The 24,871-nt window shown below is 42.4% G+C and overlaps 1 protein-coding gene across 4 annotated transcripts in view; it reads right to left on the bottom strand.

Moving 5' to 3' along the window:
* ITGB1 (integrin subunit beta 1) overlaps window positions 1-18,929 on the bottom strand; it is a 46,526-nt gene extending 27,597 nt beyond the window's left edge. For 2 of the 4 annotated variants that reach the window (XM_026000843.2, XM_072749245.1), the window contains exons 1-2: window positions 18,584-18,929; window positions 871-937 (exon numbers count right to left, since the gene is read on the bottom strand). In XM_026000843.2, coding sequence (XP_025856628.2) covers window positions 871-937 — 67 coding nt within the window. In that variant the 5' untranslated portion in view covers window positions 18,584-18,929. Of the gene's footprint in view, window positions 1-870; window positions 938-17,420; window positions 17,766-17,909; window positions 17,971-18,583 lie in introns of those variants that run through there. The other 2 variants (XM_072749244.1, XM_026000844.2) reach the window with 2 other exon arrangements.
* Window positions 18,930-24,871: the final 5,942 nt, after the last annotated feature.

Here is a 24,871-nt window from a genome sequence, read left to right as displayed (position 1 = left end):
CATATTTTTCTGACCATTTCTTTTGTACATTTTCTGTTTATATCCTTTGCAGATTTTTCTTCTATCATGTTCATCTGTTTTTACTGGATCTCAACACATGCTAATGAAATTAAACCTTTGTTTCATTTCTCATCTTGTTGATGGTGTTCTGACATCCAGACACTTTGGGTTTTTATGCTGTTGTTGGTTTTAGGTAATCAACTTTATCAATAATTTTGAAGGTTTTTCTCATTTTTCCATGTACTAAGTCCTTCCTAAGACCAAATAATTGTTCTATGCAACGTATTTGATACTTGGAAAAGAGAACTGCACAACCATTATTCCAGATGTGGATGCACCATGGTTTTTAAGAGGATTAAATATATTTTCAGCTTTATGTTTCATTCCTTTTCTAGATAATGCCAGCATGTTGGAAGACTTTTTGATCAAGAGTAAGAACATCTCCTAGAAAGTCAGTTGTTCTTGGTTTCATTTTTTTTTTTAGAGAATAATGGTTTGTTCATAATCCACATTTTACACATTCCCTTTATTTTCTTCTAAATACAGTTTATGCCTTTGCTTTCTCTAGGCTCACTTAAACATTCTATTATGGTCTTAAAAAACCTTTCTGTAGTGTACTGTATTCCTATCACTTCAGCATTTCCTTAGCCTACACTGCCCTGTCAGTGTTGTGGGTGGAGTAATGAGAGGAGCTGGATGATGAAGGGCCTGAAGGCCACTGTAAGAAACTTCACCGCGACAGAGAAGAAAAGAGCAGCATGGCTTTCAGAAAGAACAGCATAATGTGATTTAGATTTGCTCAGGAATCTGGTCAAAAAGTAATATAAGACACTGAAATGAAAAGACAACTAGAAAAAAAATTCTTTTTACCTGCTTGGCCAAACACACAGCAAATTGAACCGATCAGTCCAATCCAGAAAATCAGTTGTAAATTCATCTGAAATATAAAATATACATTTCTAAATATTAATAACAAGAAAGATCATACATTAAACATAAAGCATTCCCACTCACCTTATCTTCTGTTGATTTTATAAACATAATCCCTCTCAAACCATTTCTTCTTCAATCCCTCTCTACATCCCTTTATCCACCTTTTCTCCTTCCCATTTTCCTCACCTGTCACTTACATTAAAATAATGTCCATATACCATATCCCTAGAATCCATTCTCACCTTTCTCCATATCAAATATATTTTAACATTTAATTAACAGTGCTCAAAACAGTGTCCAGTTCACTAACACCATAAAGCCGTTAAATCTTTGGTCCATGGAATCTCCATTACCTCCTGTGGCTCTAGTGGGCCACATAGCTATGTCCAGATGCTTCAGTTACCTCAATTCTTCAGGTCAATCTGAGTGAACTTGTCTAAATTCAGACAGCTTACCCCCTTGCTTACAACTTTTCAATAATGTCTATTTCTCCTCAGATTGAGACCAACATCCTACACAGACCTGAAAATTTTTGAGGATGAACTCCTATAATTAGTTATCCTTTTTTTAATGAAATCAACTTCTATGCATGGGATTAGTAAAACATTCAGTTCAATTCCCTATAATTTCTAGATCTACAAACTAGACCAAAAAAAAAAAAAAAAGAAAAAGTACAGTCTAAGAAGACCTGACAGAGGTCTGAGTGTCTTCCAGAATCTCTAAAGAAAAATTAAGTAATCTCTTATATGTTATTCAGATTTACCCCAACCTGCCCCCATATAGGACCCTAGATATAGGACTATTTTCTGGGAATCAGTTTTCATAATACTAATCTACACTTTGTCGGGTGGTCAAAGATGGCTCTAGCCACAGCTCACTAACCCTACCCTTTACCTGTTTACTGCCCTTGGACCAGCAGCCAAATATGCATAAATATCTGCCTCTCACAAGAATAGAAAAAAAAAAAACAAATATAGTACCCAAAATGCCCTGTTTATCAAATAAATATAAAGTAATATTAGGTAAACCACCAAGAAAAAAAAGGAGAGGTTTTAACCAAACAAAACTATGACAGATGGCTGAGAGAAACCAGAGATGGCTCTATAAACTAGTATAATTTTTTGGGAAATAATTTAAAATGTATCAAAAACCATAAAAAAATGTTTCTATCTTATGACTTAGCAATCTAGCTTTAGATACTCATCCTAAGGAAATAATTAAAAATATAAAAGGTGATAAACACACAAAATTCATTGATTTACAATAATAGGCAGAAACGCAAAGCTCCTTTACCCAGTAACAAGTAAAGAGCTAACTGTGCCCACTGGATGGACTATTAGAGTCACAAAAATAAAATGTAGTAACATTTTAAGGATTTTAGAATAATGTTGGATACCAAGTACATATGAAGATGACAAGTATGTAAAAATAACAGTACGTGAACTTATAAAGTAACTGAGGAGATCTAGAGATGACAGAGACTTATATGCATTATATAAAGACAAAGGGTTTGGGACCACCTGAGTGGCTCAGTCCATTAGGAATCTAATTTGATTTCAGCTCAGGTCATGCTCTCGGGGTCCTGGGATGGAGCCCTGCATGGGGCTCAGTGCAGAGTCTGTCCTTCTCCCTCTGTTCATATGCTCTCTCTCTTTCTCTTGCTTTAAAATAAATAAATCTGGGACGCCTGGGTGGCTCAGCGGTTGAGCGCCTCCCTTTGGCCCAGGGCGTGATCCTGGAGTCCTAGGATAGAGTCCCACATCGGACTCCCTGCACGGAGCCTGCTTCTCTCTCTGCCTGTGTCTCTGCCTCTCTCTCTGTCTCTCATGAATAAATAAAATCTTTAAAAAATAATAATAAATAAAATAAATTTTTTTAAAAAGACAATGGGTTTGTTTTTAAATTGTCATAGTGTTTTCTTCCTTTTTTCTTAGTAAAAATGACAGTGGCAGGGTAACTATGTGGAATTTTCTTCGTTCTTGGTAAATTTCCTTTAGTAAGAAAAAAGTATTAAAAAAAAAAAAAAACAAAAACTTTCCAGCTTCAAAAGCTTCCATTCTAAGACAATATGCCCCTGGCTCCCGAAGAATGCTTCAAAGTTGCATTCAGAGCAACCCCGGATCCCCATGTCTCTTCTGTTAAATGCTGTCTAAGCCTTCTCTGTTGGCTTCCCAGAGCAGGGCAGAAGAGTACCTTGCATAGCCACATACTCTACATTGTGCTCAGACCAGCAAGTTCTGCTATGCCACCAGCTTACAGTTTTGCTTATGTATCACTTGTAACTGCATCCAAAAGGCTGACTGTGTGGAGTGTCACAGAGGCAGGACATGCCTACAGTTTGCCTACTATGGCCTCTCCAACAGGTTCATATGCAACAAATCCATGTAGACTACAATTCTAAGTAATTCAAATAATGTTATCAATTCCAAAGTTATGACAAAAAGGCCCTGGAACATGAAGACTGTGATGAATGGACCATCTGGGCAGTTTCCACACAAAGTGAACAGAATAAATATTTGTTCCATATATGGGCTGATAAGTGTTTCTTCAGGATACTCCCCGGGCTACTTCAAGGACCACTAGACTGCTTTGAAAAACCTCTTAAAATAGACAATTCAGAGAATCACCAAGAAGATAAAGTTATTAGGTAATAGAAACATTCTGTTATTGGGTAGCCTCCCATCTAATTTAAACGCCCTGCCCTTTTCCTTATGTAAACCTTGACAAGTCAAAGGTGAGCCTCCTGAAACCCTCTTGCTCTGGAAGAGCTCCACAACCGGAAGCAGTCAAAACAAGGCTTTAGTGTTGAAGAACAGTTGAGGGACCAGGACAGCAGCTGAGAACAGTTTGAGGACAGTGGGCACCTCTCCTGGGCCTGGTCAGCGCACCGGCAGGAAACAGAGAGGCCCTGTCATTGGCTGGTAATGCCGGTAAAGGTCAGGCTCTCCCTCCGGGAAACGGAGAAGCCACTGGAGACAGAAGATGACAAGAGAGAAGAGACATGAGGACGAGGCTGAGACAGAGTCAGAAGTGGCCGTGAGGAAAGCGAAGGGCAGGAGAAGACTCAGTGGCCTCCCTGTCCATCCTGACTGTCCCCAAAGGTCCTGGACGCTCCTTCCATACCAAGAGCTTCCTGCAGCCTTTCCAAACCTCCTCAGACAGCTCTTCTCCCAGTGTGGGCAACTTCCGCATCGGATTTACCCAGCCGGGCCTGAGACGCACACACTCGGTCAGCAAGGCCTGTCCTCCTGTGACCCCCACACTAACGACCTTCCTACCAAGGGCCTTCCGGGCAGAACAGTTCATCCTGAGGGCCCAACAGAAAGAGGCCTCCAGGCATTATCCTGATCCTCTCCTGTCTCCCTTCAAAATCAAAGGTCTAGAAAATCAGCTGTCTACTGATTCTCCATTGTGTAACCTCCTACTCCCTCCTCAAGTGGCTGTAATCGGTGTCCACTTCCTACCATGCAAGTGAAACTGCTCTTTCAGAAAAAAGCCTTCCTTCTTGTACTTTCTGCATTCATTCATTCATTCACTCAAAAATGTCCTGACTGCCTACAATAGATACTTGGAGAGATACCTCTATTTGCCACCCACAGAATTTACATGCAGCACTTAATCCATTTCTTCCTTAACCCACTCTGCTCCTTCAGGCTTTACTGGTTTCTCCCCTACCTCTCTGGAAGTTCTTCCTCAGCCAACTATGTCAGGTTTTGTGCCCTATCTGGATACCCAAAAACCGCTGTCTCAAGGAATTTTCCATTCAGACAAAAATACAAATGACTACAATATGAAGCGATGGTTTCTGTTAAGGAAAATGAGGACAAAGTGCACTGAGGACACCAAAGTCTGCCTGGCAAGTTCAACGGCATCAAGGATTTGGCAAAATGGATAGGCAGATGGAGAGAAATGTTCCAGCCATGAGGCTTATACGTGGAAACCCGTGGAGTCCTGGGAAGAATTATAGTAACTTCTTTCCAATCTTATTTCTAAACATACATGGTCGGGTGACTCCCCCCCCCCCCCCCACCACCCAAGTGGGACTGTCTCACTCTAGCTGTACCTAATAAAGAAATAAATAAAAATAAATATCAATATGTTATTTGTAGTTAAATCTGGTCTGCAGGATGAATGATTATTTTGTCCCTGTAATTTTCTACAGTAAGTAAAAATTATATTAAAATCTTAAAATATCATAAAGGCCAAAAGAAATCTTAACATATTTAAGCACCTCTGAGATTTAAATTATAAGATGGGAAAAAGAGAAACCAAGAGGCAGGAGGAGCTGGGTTACAGGGGGCCGTCAAGGCATCTATACTCACATGGTTTAGATTCTAGTCTATCTATAGCAGGGAACTGGGGGAAAATGGGGCAGGGCAGCACGCGATACATACATGGCAGAAAATCCATGAGGCAGTGCATGAGCATCAAGGGAAGAGACAAAGAGAGACAAAACAAGCACTGCTTTCACTGCTGAAGCTCAGCAAACATCTGAGCTCACAGAAGTAGCACGGGATGGGAAGACAAACAGGGATCAGTAAGCAGCATGCTGGGTCTGACATTTGCTCAGAAAAGGAAATCACCACTTTCAAACAAATAAGGTGGAAGGAGAATGATGTTAGAGACACAAATAATGCAACTGTAGAAGATGAGATGCCTAAGGGACTTCTGGGGAGGAACCTATGGGGAAGGTAGGGGGTCTTGATCTCAGGAGATAAGTCAGGGTGAAAGATGACTGATTACCCTAGGGTGCCTGGCCCAGAAGCAGCCACTGAAACTATAAAAATACAAGGCTGTAAATGAAAGAATACTCTGGAAAAGAGGCGAGCTGATGAGGTGAGGATCCAAGAGGGAGTAACTGATGGAGCAGAGGACAGCATCCTGTGTACTAGGGAGCCCATGAGCCTGAAGAGGGAGAGGGGCTTCTCTCAGGGCAGGTGGGGCAGCGTAGGTCTGCTCTGAAAGCAGAAGTAAGGGAGTGCTGGCAGAGAAGGAGCTGGGGCTCAGGGGGGAAGGACACTGGGATCTGGATCAGGTGACTGCCTTAGAGCAAGGCCCAAGGCCCTCATTTACAAAGGCATCCACTCCTCTCACTTGAAACTACCTATTCAAGAAGACAGGGCCTTGGTATGTCTGTTCAGGGACAGAAACCACCTAGAAGCGCTTGGCACAAAGTCAACAGTCAAAAATTTTTGCTGAACTATATTAAGTATGACATCTTTCTCTGACATTACTCAGAAGCCCAGGACAGAATAGTTTCTCAGAATTAATTTACAGACTCTCTTTAAGTAGAAAATAGTTACTGTAGACACCCTAGTGACAGCCATTTTCAATTCACTTAGGTATATACAGCCAATATAAGGCTAGAGGTAAAATGCTTCCTGGTCCTAGATCTCATACATTATGAACCAAGATTAATTTACACATACAACTATGGTTTGGCATCAAAATAATAATTACTCAGTTACAAGGTAGTTGACCATATAAGGCAGATGTTGGTTGCTTCTTACTATAATTACCAGTACAAAAGTACAACTTTTTTTTTTTTTTTTAACCAATTCTTGTAGATCAAATTGCTGAAACTAGCTCCTATGGATCCTCAGACTCCAATTGGAAATCACTGAATTAATCCACTGGTTTCCAGAGCAAGTGCAGGTGGGTGGGGAGGAGGTACTGGCTGTGCTGACAATAGCTAACAACACAGAAGAGGACAAAGTCAAAGGGCCAGAGATCACAACAGGTAGGTAGAAGAAAAAGGGCTCAGGTATGTGGGGGAGAAGAGAGCCAGAAAGTAGAAACAGGTATGACATTCCAGACACAGGTAGTTTTGGGTAAAAAAAAATCTAAGTGAGGATAGCTATGGACAATTATTTTAGCCAAAGTTGCTTCCAAAGGCAGAGGCTGAGACAAAACAGGAATGCAGGTGATGATTATTACAAAGATCACCCCAGAGAAAGACACAGATACTGAAGAGAGTGAATCAAGATGCCCAATTCAGGAGACTTGTCATGTGGGTGCCTGGGGGCTTGACCTAGCTGAGTTTTGAGACATGTACAGAAAGTCTCTCCAGAGGAGGTTCAATATGGAGAAGTCCATTAATTCCAGTCCCCACAAGTAAAATTGTGTCCCAAGGGGCGTTAACTTCCCCCACACTTCCAAGAACTACGGTGCATCTGCCCAGAAGTCTACGCCAGCTTCTCTCCTCACAGTCAGAAAAGATAAGTCCCAGGAGGAACCTGAGGCAAGATGCAGTCAGCCAAAAGTGAGTCATTAAACTCACTGTTCCCAGCAGCAGTGGCTGGAATCAGAGAAGAGGCCAGGACAGGGTGAGAAGGACAGAAGGGGTCTCTAATACAGTGCTCGGGGCCACACTGGAGTTCGAAAAGTCAAGAAAACTGTAAGACCAGAGTATGAGAAGTATTACCTGCATTGCACTCTGGAAGACCCTTAGTGACGGCAAGAACTGGGGAGGTGATTTAAGCCAGACGCACAGACATGTACTAAATCAAATATAAATAGCAGGATCTATCAACTACAGATGCGGGAAGATGACTTGTCTTATGAATTGCTATCTCATGGCAGTCACTGCTTGGTGTTCTCTAAAATGAGCACAATATCTTTTTTTCTCTTAAGACTTTATTTCTTTGAGTGGGAAATATCAGAGAGGGCGACGGCACATGAGAGACTCCTAACTCTGGGAAACAAACAAGGGGTAGTGGAAAGGGAGGTAGACGAGGGGTTGGGGTGACTGGGTGACAGGCACAGAGGGGGGCACTTGATAGGATGAGCACTGGGTGTTATGCTATATGTTGGCAAATTGAACTCCAATAAAAAGAAATTTTTAAAAAAAGATTTTATTTCTTTATTCATGAGTGACACAGAGAAAAAAAGAGAGAGAGAGACATGGACAGAGACACAGGCAGAGGTAGAAGCAGGCTCCATGCAGGGAGCCGATGAGGGACTCCATCCCGTGACTCTGGGATCACACCCAGAGCCGAAGGCAGAAGCTCAACCGCTGAGCCACCCAGGAATCCCTTGAGCACAGTATCTTAATATTTAGAGAATATTAGACATGCATAAGGAATATAAGATATATAAAGAAACTAAAGATAAAGGTAACTGAAAATATTCTGAAGTATCCAAACAACAAAACAAAGCCAGCGAGCTTAGGGAGGACAAGCAGGGTGTCATTACCCAGTACAGTAGAGTTAAGAACATGGACTGGGAGCCAGGACATCTGATTGCAATCTCTCAAGTAACTTAGTTTGAAGGTTTTGCTTTTTTTCGATCATAAGCATAACAGAAAATTTTGGATCAATCCACATTAGGGGAGAAACAAGAAATGGCAGGAAGGATAAGGGTTAGAAAACAACTGTAAACAAGATTAATGATCATTATTATGGCCATTCAGATACTTACTTGGATGCAATTATCAAAACATTATACTGTATAACAATAAGGTTTAATCAAATGCTCTCATATTAGATACCAATTCTATTAATAATGTAAGTATAGCTAGAGGCTTATTTTAGGTTCCACGTCTAAGAAGGATTACTCTACCTAATTAGATTCCTAACAATTTGTATGTAAAATAGTAAAAGCAGCAAAATCTCTGTTTTATATTACTACATTAGACAGAATACAGGACATACCTAACAGAAAGAGAAATATGGGAGAATGACTTGAGGTTGTTCTGTCTAGGGGAAGCAAACCCAGGAGAGGCTAAAAGAAAGAAGGAAACATCCCCAAAAGACATTGCACTACTAGAAACGTGAATCCCAATGCTGGGTACCAATGGTATTCCATCCAAGGACTGCTATCCACTGAGGACTACCAACAAAGAGGAAGACTGGTTCATTCAAATGGCCAGAGGAAGCATACAGCTGGCACAGACAGAAATGACACACAACAAACACCGAGTTTGGAGGATTTAAAGTAATTTGTAACAAAAAGTTATCTCATTTTTATTTCAACAGCTTCGAATGACTACAATAATGACAAAAGTAATAACAGCTATCTCCTCCAAGTACTTCTAGGTGGTTAGGAATGATATTATCTTTGGTTTACAGATGAGGAAACCAAACCACAGAGAGGAAAAACAACCTCTCCAGGGTCACACAGGTGGAATGGAAATCAGACCATTTGAATGACACACAATGATCTGAATGACGACCTGATCTCAGCTTCATTAAACTCTAATTTTTTGATGGCCTACTCAAGTCACGATTTAAAAATATATATATACCTTTCCAGTGTGAGAACTGCCTCAAAGTACAGAAATGGAAAGGATTTATAATGTTCTGTGAATTTACTTCTTAGTCCTTCAAACTGAATGGAGGTCAACAAAAGTTAATTTAACTCACGAGTGTATGCACTGGTTTTGTACCTCTCATTTCGACAGAGGCAGTTTACCCTAGTAAATTACTTTTTTTTTTTTTTTAAGATTTTATTTATTTATTCATGAGACACACACACACAGAGAGAGAGAGAGAGAGAGAGAGAGGCAGAGACACAGGCAGAGGGAGAAGCAGGCTCCATGCAGGGAGCCCGATGTGGGACTCAATCCTAGGACTCCAGGATCACATCCTGGGCTGAAGGCAGGCGCTAAACCGCTTACCCACCCAGGATCCCTCTACTTTTTTGTTGTTGTTGTTGTTAACCTAAAAAGTAATTTGCTTTATTTTATCCTAGTATTACTTTTTACCATATTCAAGTTTATCTAAGGGGTCACAATTCATTCCTTAAACAGTAACTCATCTTAAGCACCTCTCCCAAACAATTTCATTTTAGTGGTTTATGGCCTGAACTGTGTGCATTGTTCCAACTGTCAAAAACTATAATTATTTTAATCTCTACATTCTCCTTTATTCACCAAAGTTAAGTGTGCTATCAGTCCTAGCTGAGCTTCTGAACACATACCTAGTCACAAATAACTCATGTGGCATTTCCTTTTCCATTTACAGATAAAATCTTTAGAAACTTTTTAGGCACTATATTTGAAGAAATTAAACAATTATATTTTTGGGAAAAGTTCCTTTAAAAATGTGGTGAGTTACAATGATTTCAAGTTTTAAAGGAAGTTACCCAGAAGCCAACTTGGACAAAAAGAAGTCATTCACAAAAGATTTCTTCCTATAAAATCCTTGCAAAAGGTACATCTTTTTTCAATACAACTAATTAAATTCATATCAGCAAATATTTATTGCATGTCTAACGTGCCAGACAAAGCAAGACTAAGTAACAAACTTGGGATATGAACCTAGGCCTGATTCAAAAGTTCAACCTTTCAATAAAAGAAGGTTTCTGATAAGAAAGGTTAAGGGTTTTTACCCTTCAAGTACTCTCTTTCAGACAATAGAATCTGCTTCCTTTATGTCACAACATTTTAAAATCTTTCCACCTTAATAGTAGAAAAGATTCGGATACCTACATTGAGGTTTACCATAAATCTCTCCTAAAAATAATATACAGCTACATTCATCCCAAGTCTGTCCCACCATCATTTTCTGTATCTGCTTTTAAAAGAGAAAAAATAGTCCTATAAAATAATATTTAAAAATCAATATAAAACATAAAAACAGCACGGAGTCAAACTGAAAGCCTCAGAGAATTTACATGTAGCTCTTCCCACTTCTCCCCATACAGAGGGCAGTGAGATGGGGAGCCCTAATGGAGGGTGCTCAGAAATCCTACTGATCTCTACTCCATCAAACGTGAGGGTGAGAGTCAGGGAAGCATTCCTCTGGGGCAAGAGCATCTTTCCACTACAGGAAGAACAATTAAAACGCAGCATTTTATTTCCCTCTCTCTAGCAGGAAGAGGTAGTAAATATGTGCTGGTGATCATGAGGGTGTTTATGACCCAAATAATAAGGGAGAATTAATGATTAACAAGAACGTAACAGAAAGGATGAGGAAGAAAGAAAAAACAAGAGGAAATAGGAAAGAGAAGAGGCTTAGTACTCAAAGGCAAAGACAGAACTAACAACTCACTACAAGTCCTTTTCCATGTACAGTAGTCTGAACTAGCAACCTTTCTACAATTCACTACTCCCGCCCAGTGCTCTTTAGGAGCACTGACCCCTTCTTGCCCAATGGTGACATCCACCTGAAGCTTGTGAGTTCCAAAAGCAAAGGTTAGGCCGCTCCAAAGCAGAGGCTCCCAAAACAATTTGAAACCTGAGAACTGCTCATAACAGGACTAGATACTTTAAGAAAATGACATAACAGACTGAAGCAAAATTCACTAGGAACTGGTCTATTCACCTTCTCCAAGGAAATGTGAATATGAAAGATCAATCACTATCACCCACCACCCAGCCCATAAGTGCAAGGGAAAGATAACGAACGGATATACTGCACGTTGTCACGGAGAAAGCCTCAAAGATAAATCAGCTGGGGAGGGGTTGTTTAAGGGCGTAGAACTTAACCAGGAAAACCGTCTACAGAAGAAAAAGTGAAAGAAGTGAAGAATCTTCTCTGAAAATATGAGAAAATCTAGAGGGATTCATTATGTTCTTGAAGGAATTTAGAAAATCTCAAATAGGTCTCACGGTGATCAGTCAAAAATTAAGACCACAAAACTAGAGAAAAGGCATACAGCACTTAGGGAGGAAATTTACCTTGAAATCCTCTATAGAACTCATAAATACAAGGAATAGAACACGGCAGGAAGAGCATGCTTGAGAAAAACCACAGAATCCACTATAATTCAGGCCAATTAGAAACATGATAGAACCAACAGTGATCTGTTGACTGCACTAGCCAACTAGACTAGTCTTATAGACTAGTATACTACAACCAACCCTCAAAAAGGACAGCCTAGGGCAAGGCTCTTGGGTCCCCTCCCTCTTTGAGAGCTTTGTTCTAACACTTTATTTACTATCGCTCAATAAACTTTGCTTTGCTGCCCACAAAGAGAGAGAGCCAGCGAGAGAGCACACCTATGTGAAAAAAGGGGGAGGGGGAATTTGGAGATTTTGAGTTGATTGTGGAGATTCAAGGAGAGTGGCACACTTGGAGGGGGCTTGGAAGCTCCTTTGCCATTTGCTGCCCTATGCATCTCCTCCATCTGGCTGTTTATGAGTCACATCCTTTTATAATAACTGCTAATCTGGCAAGGAAAAAAAAAGCATTAAACTAAAAAAATTGGTGAAGGGGCATATAGTAAACTCAAGTCTGAAGAAGGAAAGACTTAAAATACAAGCAGAAAACATTTGAAACAAAACTATCAAGCCATAATATTAAAGCCGGATCCAAAATGAGCATGGAAAGTTACCTAAAATTATTTCTTCCGGGGATCCCTGGGTGGTTCTGGGGTTTAGCGCCTGCCTTCGATCCAGGGTGTGATCCTGGAGTCCCGGGATCAAGTCCCACATCAGGCTCCCTGCATGGAGCCTGCTTCTCCCTGTGTCTCTGCCTCTCTCTCTCTCTGTCTGTGTCTCTCATGAATAAATAAATAAAATATATATTTTTTTAATTATTTCTTCCAAGCTCCTCCTTGCACTCAAAGGAAAGGACATTACTTAGCAATTGATATTTTTCAAACCAGCCTAGTGAGCTGTTCCTTCTCTACACCTGCTGGGACTACGGATTTTGCCTTTCCTTGAAAGGAGAAAATAGTAAGTTAGTAACAGTTCTGTTTGAGAAATTTTACTTTGGGGCAAGTTTACAAAGATAATCATAAACGGAGCTAACAAAAAAATGTTAACCACCCTGGTAATGGTATCAATAAGCACTTGAAAGCAACATTTGTTCTACATTATTTTAATTAAGGAGAATTATAAATTATGTTTCCAAATTGTGTAATTTTATCTACTTTTAAGTAGAGCACTCCAAAATTCTGACTTGATCAAAACTTTAATAAATTTTGGCCACAGTGGAACAGCACAGTGCTGGGTATATTTTAAATACATAACAAATGTTTTAAAAATTAAACATAGGGAGAAATCAATTTCTCATTGTATTCAGCAGTAAGCTGGAAATAACATCTCAGAATTGTTGCAAAGATAAAATGTGATCATCAATGGAAAATCTCCTAGCAATACATATTTTTATGGTGATCTGAAGATCCCATTTTACTTAATTACTAAATTCTCTTCCTGCTTTCCAATTCATTCACTAGTCACAGGCTTCCAAACGTAAGAACCTGAGTGACTACTTAATAAACAGTTTTCAATCTTTTTAAACCCATGCTTCTCTAGCAAGTACAAATCTCTTCCCTATTGCATTTTTTTTTCCTAATGTAATACCGAACGTACTTTTTTGAACTACAGCCTCCTCCTCCAACAATCAAATAGGACCTCCCATGACCCATTCTGAGAAGCACTGAAATCACAATCTGAAATAAATCATACATTTAAAATATTGGAGAGCTAATAAATTACTACTCCGAGTTTCACAAAGAGTAAGAAAGCTTAGGTTAATTAATATATTTACTCAGTAAACATTTATATACTGAAAAGTGATTTCCATACTTCAAATGGTACATTCCCAACAAATTTTTCACATAAACACTTTCCTCACCCACTGAAACTACATTCTCTACTGCAAAATAAAATGCTAAGGTTTCTTCTTTCTTTTTGGCCTTCACTAGCTCTTCATCTCTTCACCACTCACAATAAGCAGAATTAACTACTCCATGGTCCCAAAACATATTCTTAAGTGTCTAGCATGGCAAATGACAAACCTTCAGTGATGCTCAATGTTTTAATTCCAACTTCCATTATAATACACCCATGTCTGTGAACCAACCAGACGACAGTTGGAGTACATACTTTAGGCCTTCACCAGATATGCACGGACACACACACGTGCACACACACACACAGAGTAGTCAAACAATATTGGCCCATCTATTATCTGTATCTTTTTTCCTACCATTCCAAGCTCCTTTATTAAGCCTTCCAAAACCACTTACGCCAATGCTGATTTTTTTCTCAAAACCTATTACGGAAAATTATCTGGCACAATACACTGTATACAACATTCTTTGGTATTTGTTACGTGTCCCTAGATTAAACACAACTTGTCCTAACTAGACGACATACTCCCAGCAAAGTCCATGTCAACCACCCGATCTACATCCACTGAGCACAGCATTTTTCAGTAACTGGCACTCAATACACTCATGGATTAAAATGTAACATTCAATGGAGCTGCATCTGACAGAGCTCACAGTAGTAGTTTGGCTGGTCAACACTGGCAGGTTTTCTTAAAGCAGTAATTTGGCACAGTGCCCATCCTTTCTGATGATGATACAAGAAAATGGTTGGTCTTGGGAGAAGAGCTGCTTTCCACACTGCTGGGTTGGGCAGTAGCTATCCTTCAACTCACAGAATGACAGAATCAGGGAAACATACAGACCACTTCCTCTGGGGTAGCTGCAGAAACCAAAGCCCTGGAAGATGGAAGTATTCCAGCAAAGGTCACAGAGGAGTTAAGTGGCACAGCTTATACCTGACACCCAGGTTTATCGCCTCCCAATCACAAAGCCACTATTACAACAAACTGCTTTCTAATGAGAAGTCTAAAACGACTAGTAAGTCTTTTTGTCTTTACCTCAAACATGTCAATCACAGGAAAAACTCTTCAATACCCAAGTCACTGACTAAAACTGTCACACAAAGGAATTAAGAATGCATAGAAGAAACGGGACAGGAAATGCCTTCCTGGATTCTATTTCCTCCACCCAGCCCTAGAAGGGTTTCTGCCTGACCCCTCTGCACTCTACATATGCTCCTTTGGTGTTCTCAGCTTCCACTAGCACTTAAAGACTAAGAATTCCAGAATCTGAATCTCCCAACCAGACTTGGTTTTGAGATCCTAATCTGTGTAAACTGGACACTTAGACATCTCTACCAATGTCACTTTTTTTTCTTCCAACGTCACTTTTAAAAGCACTCGGCGTTATAATTTCATCATTTCCCCTCCCCTTGCCATCATACTGCCCAACGCACAATGACACATCTAACCAGAAACTTGTGTCACTATGGGTGTCTTCCACCTCTCTTACTTTAGACCCCGAGTCTCATCAATTCTCCCTCCTGAATATAGTGCTGCTTTACCCACACCCAAATCATCCCCTACACCAATGATCTCCAAAGCGTTTTGATCACTCACTTTTATGACTGAAAACATTTCTGAGCTAACACGTATCCAAAATACATATGAATGTATATTTATAAATTAAAATACATGTACCTCTACAGCAATACAGTAAGACATTATAAATACAAATTTTAAATTAATATTAATTTTTTCTTCCTATACTCCACTGAGTCATTTTATGGGGTGCAGGAACTTGCACTTTGGAGACTGTATAATGACACTAGTCCAATAAGTAAAACATATATACATACGGATCTATATGCATGTGTGTGTTTATATAGATATGGATATCTGAAGCCATTTCTTTTTACTCACACATTTTTCAAGATAATGTACACAATTTAGTATATTGCTAAATATAGTTAACCTTACCATTAAAGGTCATAAACCAAAAATAAAGTTTAAAGGAAGCTGACTTCTAAAAAAAAAAAAAAAATAAAGGAAGCTGACTTCTAAAAACCCACTCTGTATTATTTTATAAACATAACTTTGTAAGTCTCATAATTAGCCACCTCTGAAAAGTTGAAAAATTTAGAGTATAGGCTGGCTCCTTTTGCACATGGCTCCTGAGGAAGACATACCACATTTTTTTTTCAGCTTACTCACTGAAATATTCTAAGGCTGCTGCTAATGTTCTGAGTTTTATGGATTGCAACTCCCTTAACCCAAGTACATACTGTCATATTTTTTCAGCCTTCTACATTTATAGATACTGCTACCATTTCAGGATCCTGAAGACTAACGCCCTCTTCCTTACTGTTATCCCTGTCAATCCATCCCCCTTCCCCAAGACTCCCACTATGACAACAAAAAAGAACAAAACCCCCACAATATATGACCAAAGTTAGAACAGACCCACTAATACAACAAGACATATTTTCATATTTGTACAGTATAATCCTCTAGGATTCTACCCCAACCTGATACATCCTAACTTTCCATGCAGAGTGGGGAAATCTAAAATTTAACAAGAGTCCATATAAATCCTTAGATACATTCAAGCTTTTATACATTCAGAAACTGAAAATCTCAGAAGTCAGAAGTTCCGCAGCTTTGAACCAGCAAAAGATGTTTCATCTCATCATTCCAGCAGTGTAGTTAAGAACAGACCAGTGTACCAACCGAATATCAAAGAAAAATATTTTCCTGAGGTAGAGTATTATACAACCCCCCCCCCATATCGTAAGCCACAATTTATTTGACAAGAAGCCAAACAATAAAGCTATTATGTGGCAAGTATTCCGTTAAAACTGGCACATTAAACTGATTAATTCTGCCTATTACAAAATGACCAGACGTCCCCAGAGAAGCTCCTGGAGTTAGGAGTTTATTGATAACAATGCAGAACTACATATTCATTCAGTGATGGAAATTTGGGCCAGATCTTAATTATATTGACCAGAGAGTTAAGGAAAAAACCACCTAATTGTTAAAATCACTAAACCTAGCAATTTTCAATATTGTTGATTCTATATTTTTTCATGTACAGACTGTTGAAGGTATTATAAAATAGTAATATAAAATAATCATAATAGAGAATTCAGCATTCTTTTAAAGAGAGTCAACATTACAAAAACTAAATTTTAAGTCTGTGAAGTCAACACAGATACCTTAATTTGGAATTGATTTGCTTTCTATTTACAAAAGTATTAACCATATCCCCTGTCTTTTTAGCTAACATTCTAATAACATCTTCCATTTTATGAATTTTCAAATAAATAAATGGCTTTTTCCTCAGAGACCTGTCCCCAACAGACCTGTCCCTCTGTTTCCTATGTATCACTTCATTATCTTCAGCCACTCACTTAATATCGATCAATGAACTAAAATTATTTAAAAATATGAACACTGTAGTGGACTCTTAATTACTATCCCCTGTGGGTGTGGATGTTCACAGGTGTAGACTAGGTTAACTTCCACCTGAAATTCCTTAATCATTTCTAAAAGTGGTCTATTAATATAACTAAAGGTTAATATAACTATTAATATAACTAAAGGCTGTATGCCCTTTTGGAAACATGCCTAACCAACATTTATTTCACATTATTTTTATACCATCAAAACAACAAAAAATAACAGCATAGTGGATCAATTACGTCCTGAGATTTTTTTTTTGATCTTTTTAATATATCAAGAAGAGACAGAAAGGAGTCCTATGCACGTAGCATCTACTGTAAACCGTTTTACCTATTACATTTGATATTCACAACTATATTGTCTTTATGGAACCTGTTATTTGAACCTGTGATTCAAACATGGGCTCTGGTGCTAGACCCCATGGGGTCTTCACTCACTAGCTGGATGATCAGAGGCAAATTACTTAGGCCTCCTGTGCCTCAGTTTCTTCACTTGTAAACTGAGTATAAAAACTGCACCTACCTCATTGTATGGGTTCCAGGATAAACACAGGTAAAGTGCGTAGAGCTAACCAGGGCCCACACTGTCCTTACTAGGAGAGCTGCTTTTATTATTAGCGCAGGTATGCTTGTTCCCATTTTACGGATGAGGAATGGAAGCCTCAAGAGGGTAATTTACTAGTGTTGGTTTTTGACTAAAAAGTACAAATTTGATGAAATAAAAATGACTTAGGCATAAAATACTGGTAGTAACTACAACTTGTTAGGAAGCCCAAGAACTGACACGCAGTAAGAGGCCGGGCCCCAGGGCAGGCGGGCGCTGGATCCTGCTGCGCCGCGGGGGGGGCCCCCGGCCGGGGACCCCCCCCCCCGCGCAGCGCGACCCCCGCCCCGGCCGGGACCCCCCCCCCGCGCAGCGCGCCCCCCCCCCCGCCGAGGGACCCCCCGCGCAGCGCGCCCCCCCCCCCCGCCGAGGGACCCCCCCCCCCCGCGCAGCGCGGCCCTCACAAACCCCGAGTCGGAGCAGGAGGAACAGACGCCAGCCCCGCGCCCTCCCCGGCTCCCGACGCAACCTCTTGGGGCCCCGCCCACGGTCACCCCGCAGCAGGCCCTGAGGCTGCGGCCCGACTTCTGCAAGCTGGAAGCGCACTGCTGAGCTCCAGGCCGCTCGGGGGAGAGCGGCCCCCACGGGAACGGGAACAAAGGGAAGCGGCGCGGGCTCGCTCCCACTCCCGGGGCTCGCCCTCCCCGCCCGCGCAACCGGCCCCGCGGGCCAGGGGTCAGGCCGGGCTCGCTCCGAGCGCCCGGGCCCACCGCGGCGGGACAGCGCCCGGGCCCGCGACCCCCTCGCGAGGCGGCGGGACGAGCTCCGGGCCTCGGCCGCCCACCCCGGGCGCAGGAGGGGCGGCGGGAGCAGCCGGCCTGGCCCCGGCCCCGGCCCCGGCCCCGGCCCCGGCCCCCGCGCAGCGTCCCGCCCGCAGCCCCGCCACCGCGGCCCCCGCCGGGCCCGCCGCCCCCGCCCCGCCCCCGCCCCACGCAGGCCCGGCCGCGCCGCCCGCCACGCGCACACACGCGCGCACACACACACAGACACACGCACACACACGCGCACACGCGCGCACACACAGGCGCACACACACACACGGACACGCACACACACACGCGCGCGCACACACACGGCGCCACCTTCTCCGGGGCGTCCGGGCCGCGGTCGGCTCGGCCTGCAGCTCCGGGACTCCGCTCGGCCTCTCCCGACGGCTAGCGCGGCCTCCCGGCTCTCGGGCGCGGCGGCGGCGGCGGCTCCTCCTCCTCGGGGGCGGGGGCGGGACACTCGGCCGCCCGGAGCCGCCTCCCGGCAGGAAACGACCCCCGCGGCACCGCCTCTTCGGCCGGGCCGCTCCTGCTCCTCGGGCCGCCGCGCCCGCTCCGGCTCCTCTCCCTCCGGAAACGCATTCCTGCCGGGCGGCGTCAGCTCGCGGAGGCGGGGAGGGGTGGAGGACGCCGGAGGAGAGCGGAGGGGGCGACGGAGAGGAGGGGCCGGGGAGAGGCCAGGGAGGACGCGCAGGGGAGCCGGATCCCAAGGAGGGGGAGCTGGAGGAGGGGGAGCAGGAGGAGGGGTGGAGCAGACGGAGGGGAGGATCAGCAGAGGGAGCAGGAGGAGGGGGAGCTGGAGGGGAGGACCGACAGAGGGAGCCGGATCCTAAGGAGGGGGAACTGGAGGAGGGGGAGCAGGAGGAGGGGTGAGGGAGACGGAGGAGGGGTGGAGCAGATGGAGGGGAGGACCGGCAGAGGGAGCAGGAGGAGGGGGAGCAGGAGGAGGGGTGGAGCAGACGGAGGGGAGGACCAGCAGAGGGAGCAGGAGGAGGGGGAGCAGGAGGAGGGGTGGAGCAGACGGAGGGGAGGACCGGCAGAGGGAGCAGGATTCCAAGGAGGGGGAGCTGGAGGAGGGGGAGCAGGAGGAGGGGTGAGGGAGACGGAGGAGAGGTGGAGCAGACAGAGGGGAGGACCAGCAGAGGGAGCAGGAGGAGGGGGAGCAGGAGGAGGGGGTGGGAGAGGCGGAGGGGAGGACCGGCAGAGGGAGCAGGATCCCAAGGAGGGGGAGCAGGAGGAGGGGCGGGGGAGACGGAGGGGAGGATCGACGGAGGGAGCAGGATCCCAAGGAGGGGGAGCTGGAGGAGGGGTGGGAGAGGCGGAGGAGGGGTGGAGCAGACGGAGGGGAGGACCAGCAGAGGGAGCAGGATCTCAAGGAGGAGGGAGCACAGGAGCACTGGTCCTCCCCTCCGTCTGCTCCACCCCTCCTCCAGCTCCCTGGAGACCAGGAGGAGGGGGCCAGAAAGCTGAGGCCAGGCCCAAGGAGCAGGGTGGGAGCTGGCCTGGGACTCGGCCTTCGCTGTGCCTCAGTTTCCGCTCCCGCCGACCAAGGGAGGTGTGGGGGGGGGTGGGGAGCCGTTGGGAGCCTGGGGCTGAACACCTGCTGGGCCTTGTGGTCCACTGCCCCAGAGCCATACCCAGTGGTCCCGTCAGCCCAGGGCCTCCTTAAGTCCCAGGCACATCCAGAGGATCACCCACCCTCTGGGGCTTCCAGGGGCCCAAACTTTAACTTCTAGGGAATTAGCTAAAGCCAATACTGTTGACTGGAGTGGATAGTTTGCTTGACTTGGCTCTATGAGGTGGTGAAGATAGGAAGGAGATCAATGCCAAGAAAGATGGATTTTTAGGAAAGTTTTAGAAAAAAACTGGTAAGTCAGGGATCTCCTTTTGTTAGATTAATCTGGAAGCCCATTTATGGGGAACATGGTTAAGAGGTAAAATTGGTTAAGACGTAAAATTGCATCCATAAAAATATGGTGTTACTCTTCACTTTTTTTTAGTAGGTGAAGATGAACATTTAAAAGAGAAGAAGGAACGCCTGGGTGGCTCAGCGGTTGAGCGTCTGCCTTGGGCTCTGGGCGTGATTGCAGGGATTCCGGGTTCGAGTCCCGCTTCAGGCTCCCTGCATGGAGCCTGCTTCTCCCTCTGCCTATGTCTCTGCCTCTCTCTCTCTCTCTCTCTCACACTCACTTGCTCTCTCTCTCTGTCTCTCATGAGTGAATAAATCTTAAAAAAAAAAAGAGAGAGAGAGAGGGAAGCGAAGCATTCATTATGAGAATGGCTGGACACATTTTGATAAGAGGATTGAAACCTGTACCACCCAACATCATACTGAAACCCAGTAATTCAGAATATGCTCCTGGCAAGTTGCCATCCTGTTAACAGAAAATGTTGTGCCCTGCCACCTGGCCAGCTTCACCACCCTGTTGGGAATGGGGTTCAAATAAGATTTGTAAAACTGAGAAGCTGTGTTTCACTTAGGGGAAATTAGAAGCTGAGATGCCCATTTGGCTGCCAATTTTAAATAAGAGAAAACAGAATAGCCCTACCTATGGAAATTTTGCATATTGCTCACCAGCAAAATCAAATCTGTTTGTTAGATGATCACTGAAGACCTGGAAGAAATGAACATGATTTTTCCCGCTTAATGGATAATGCTAAATGATGTTTCTGTATTAATATCCCACTGGTAAAGCTGCCACAAGACCTCAACATTCTTAGATTCAAAAAATACTGCATTCTTGGATTCTTTGTTTACACCACTGTTCAAAGTCAATCATAAGTAAAAAAAAAAAAAAAAATCAATCATAAGTAGCCTGGTCTCAAAATGGGAGACTGAAGTTCAATGATAAAGCATAATTGACCTATGCTGATTTGCACTGCATTTCCCAGAATTTTCTTTCCTGTTTGTGATTTGAGGAGGCAATCTTCGCCACCAGAATATTATAAGATTTAGATTTGTACAACCCTAAACTAAATTAGTTCAAGGGCAATTGAATCATTTCTCTAATCCCTGTGTCAAACACTGTTCCAGGACACATAATAGGGGCTCAGCTAATATCTGATATTTGCATAAATAGGTCCTTTTGCTCCCATTGGACCAGGTCAGAACATTTGACTATACTCAAGTGTGAGCAATTTATGTATAGAAATCATAAGCCTTGGAAAAAAGAAAAATTAAAAAATGTTATCTGAGAAAAGCAGTAATTGGTCAGGAGTATGATTCTACCTGTGATTTCACATAACTATTAATCAAAGAATGGTTAACTATAAAATTTATGACTACTTAAAGGGTTGGTCAATCCTACCATGCCAAACAGGAAGTCCTAGTGAGTAGGAATAGTGCAAGTCCCATTGCTGGATCATATCATGATAGGACATATATTGGTACCTGAACTTTCAAACAAATTATATTATACCTATACTGTCTCCCAATTATAAGTTGTCTTCTTCCATCTCATAAGTCATTATGTTTGATAATTAAAAGTTGGTCTTTCCTTTAGATTTGTCACCATACTACTATATGTTCTTTGAAATGCATTTTTACTCAGGGCACATGGGTGGCATAATTGGGTTAAGCATCAGACTTTTGGTTTCATCTCAGGTCCTGATCTCAGGGGCATGAGACTGAGCCCTGTGTTGGGCTCTGCACTCAATGCCAGGTCTGCTTAGTTTTCTCTATCTCTCTCCCTTTCCCCCTACCCCTCCTCTCCCTCTAAAATAAATAAATCTTAAAAAGAAAAGAAAAATATATCTTTATTCACCTACCGTTTTCCAAAGTGAAGTTTCAGTGTTGTTCACTAGCAAAGACTTTATTGGATACACAGGTTCCTTTCAATCAGCATTTAATCTCTACTTCTATGTAAAATTAAAAGATAGGCTTACGTAAATGAAAGGAACCGCTAATATTTAGTGAGGCACAAAAGAAACTAAAGGTTCTTAGGAACTTGATTATCTCTTTGAAACAATGGGATCACAGTTTGATTACTGACCTTTAGATCCAGCAGGTTGTATTTAATCTCATGGTTATGAAACACAGGATGGGAAGTAAGTCGATTTTGGCTTCAGGAATGGATAGCTGTCTTTCTCTTGCACTTTGAGCAGTCTTGGGACTTACCCGCTTATTACCCCATTCAGTAAGCCACAAATCACCCCGTAATAACTTGAAGCCTTCTCCATCTTTGAGCATGGAAGCAACCCTCAGCAGAATAAAATTTTATGGGCAAATAGTTTAGTACATTTTTATTTATAAATCATTTTCCAAGTGCAATAATCATCAGAGGATCCTGTGCAGTTAGGACAAAGGATGAATGCCTGCATTGTAAAAATAGAAGTGTACCTAAAACCAAATTTTTCTTGGCTTTGGCCATTGACTGGCACAATCCACACCAGATCACTTTTAAATAAACAGCGATCCTGGTATGCCCAAGATAGCCAGAGTTTGTTGATCAAGCGTAATCATTAATAGCGCCTCTTTCATCCCCAAAATAACATCAAGATGTAAATCACAAATTCTACTATTATTAATAAATAAGAGTGTCCAGACAATAAGGAATGAGAAATAATTTTAGAAATTCAAAGGGAATGCATGGGGACACATTAAAAAATCAGGTTCCAGGTTTATAGGTGAAAACCAACTCTAACATGAATGATAGGGAGAAAAATTGTGTGGGGATGAATGTGCTAAATGAAGCAGTTCCTATGATGAAAATGCCCACCAGGAACTTTAATTGGAAGAAAATCTTTGAAAGTAGCCCGATCAATCAACAAGACTTGTGTTTTAAATAGTGTTATAAATGTATGTGATGGCTTCTGGAGCAAATTGATTGACAGTGGTTAGGTAAATCTTCATGTACTTTTCTAAGAACTCTTTCTACAGAGGGAGCTAGATACATTGTCCTCATCTGCTACCTCCATCCATCTAGAACATAACTCCTCTTTAAACATTTTTTTTAAGAAGCTTTTTTTTTAAATGTTTTATTTATTTATGATAGTCACAGAGAGAGAGAGAGAGAGAGAGAGAGAGAGAGAGGCAGAGACACAGGCAGAGGGAGAAGCAGGCTCCATGCACCGGGAGCACGATGTGGGATTCCATCCCGGGTCTCCAGGATCGCGCCCTGGGCCAAAGGTAGGCGCTAAACCGCTGCGCCACCCAGGGATCCCCTAAACATTTTTTTAAAAGTACAAAGATAAGCAGATGGGGAGAAAAGGAATAAAAGTCTCTGATGTCTTATAATACTAATGTGGAAGTGCTTCTTAATCACAAATAATCCATTTTTTTTCCTAAGAAACTAAAATCCCTCTATCAAAATATGAATCTGTGTGCTTTGGTTAAAGCAGCCCTGGGAATTATTTGAATTTTTGAAAAACAAGTAAGAGTGAGACAGTCCTTCCAGTTCCTTCTTCTTCTGTCTCCAAATAGACAAGTAACATGCAAATAATCATATAATGCAGAGAAACTGGAAGTTCATTTATTTTGCAACTTGTTTTTTTTTTTTTTTTTTTTTTTGACTTGGGGACTTTGATTGAGTCAACAGTCCTCAATACCCTAATTGCCAGAGCAACCATGAAAAATTCAGTTTGCTGCAAGGCAGCTACCAACTCTGTATATACATGGTATGTGTCCGTTTATTTGAGTAGCCTGTCCCGAGACTTTAGTTGGTACTTTACTCTTTTGCTCATTTAAAATAAGGTGGAAAATGTCAGAACGGCCTGGCCTGATTTGTACTGTGTTCCTTATAATTTAGCCTAGCTATTAAGTCTGTCTTTTCCTTTCCTAGATAACAGTTGCTGGATTATGGCTTTCAATATGGGTCACTTATGACTGAAGCTGCCTCAGCTAGATCTACTTCCTGTTTTCCATATATAGCATCCCTATTTTTCTGTTGCTCAGGCCACAGAGTATTGCCTCCACTGGGTGTGAGCACTCCTTGCCAGGATTCAGATGCTGAACATTTTTAAGAGCCCAGAGGGAGCAGTGTTTATAGGCAGCTCTTTTCAGACACTGAGTTTCTTCAGCTGGAGAAGGGAATGTGCTTTCCCAAATAAGAACGAAGAATATGCCAAATATAAGCAGTTGAATAGCTCTGGAGTTATTTTTAGGAACCAGGGTCATTCAGTACGGGAAATGATGGTGCTGCCAATTTATGGCAAATGACTATAAAAAATTATTTATTTTTCTCATTTAACTACTTTTTGAGTATTGAGAAAATTTGCTAGTTTGAGTTAAGAGTAGCTTGATTTGGGGCCAGATTCATTAGGGAGTAGGGAGGCTAGGCTAGCCAGAAGGTATGTTTGTTTGGTTAGTAAAAGTGCCCTCCTCCCTCAAATTAGTCCCTATAATGTTCTATCGCATATAGAGTTGTTGCTGTGTACCTAGGTATGGGAGACCATGAATACGTGAACCCCTAAAATTGAAGACAGGATTTCCCTTGTACATATGGATTTGTATTTTTGCAGATATTTCTAGTTTTAATGGGAACTTAATCCTAAAACATTAAGAATCAGTACTTCAAGGCCAGAAATGATCAGTCCCTTTTATAGACCAAGAGCCTAAACAAAAATTTTTTGTTGTTGCTCTGGATTTTACAGTTGAATTAGTCT

Source organism: Vulpes vulpes, chromosome 2, assembly GCF_048418805.1.
Source record: "Vulpes vulpes isolate BD-2025 chromosome 2, VulVul3, whole genome shotgun sequence".
Classification (NCBI taxonomy): domain Eukaryota; kingdom Metazoa; phylum Chordata; class Mammalia; order Carnivora; family Canidae; genus Vulpes; species Vulpes vulpes.
The sequence above is the reverse complement of the archived record's forward strand: the minus strand, read 5'-3'. Positions and strand labels throughout refer to the sequence as shown.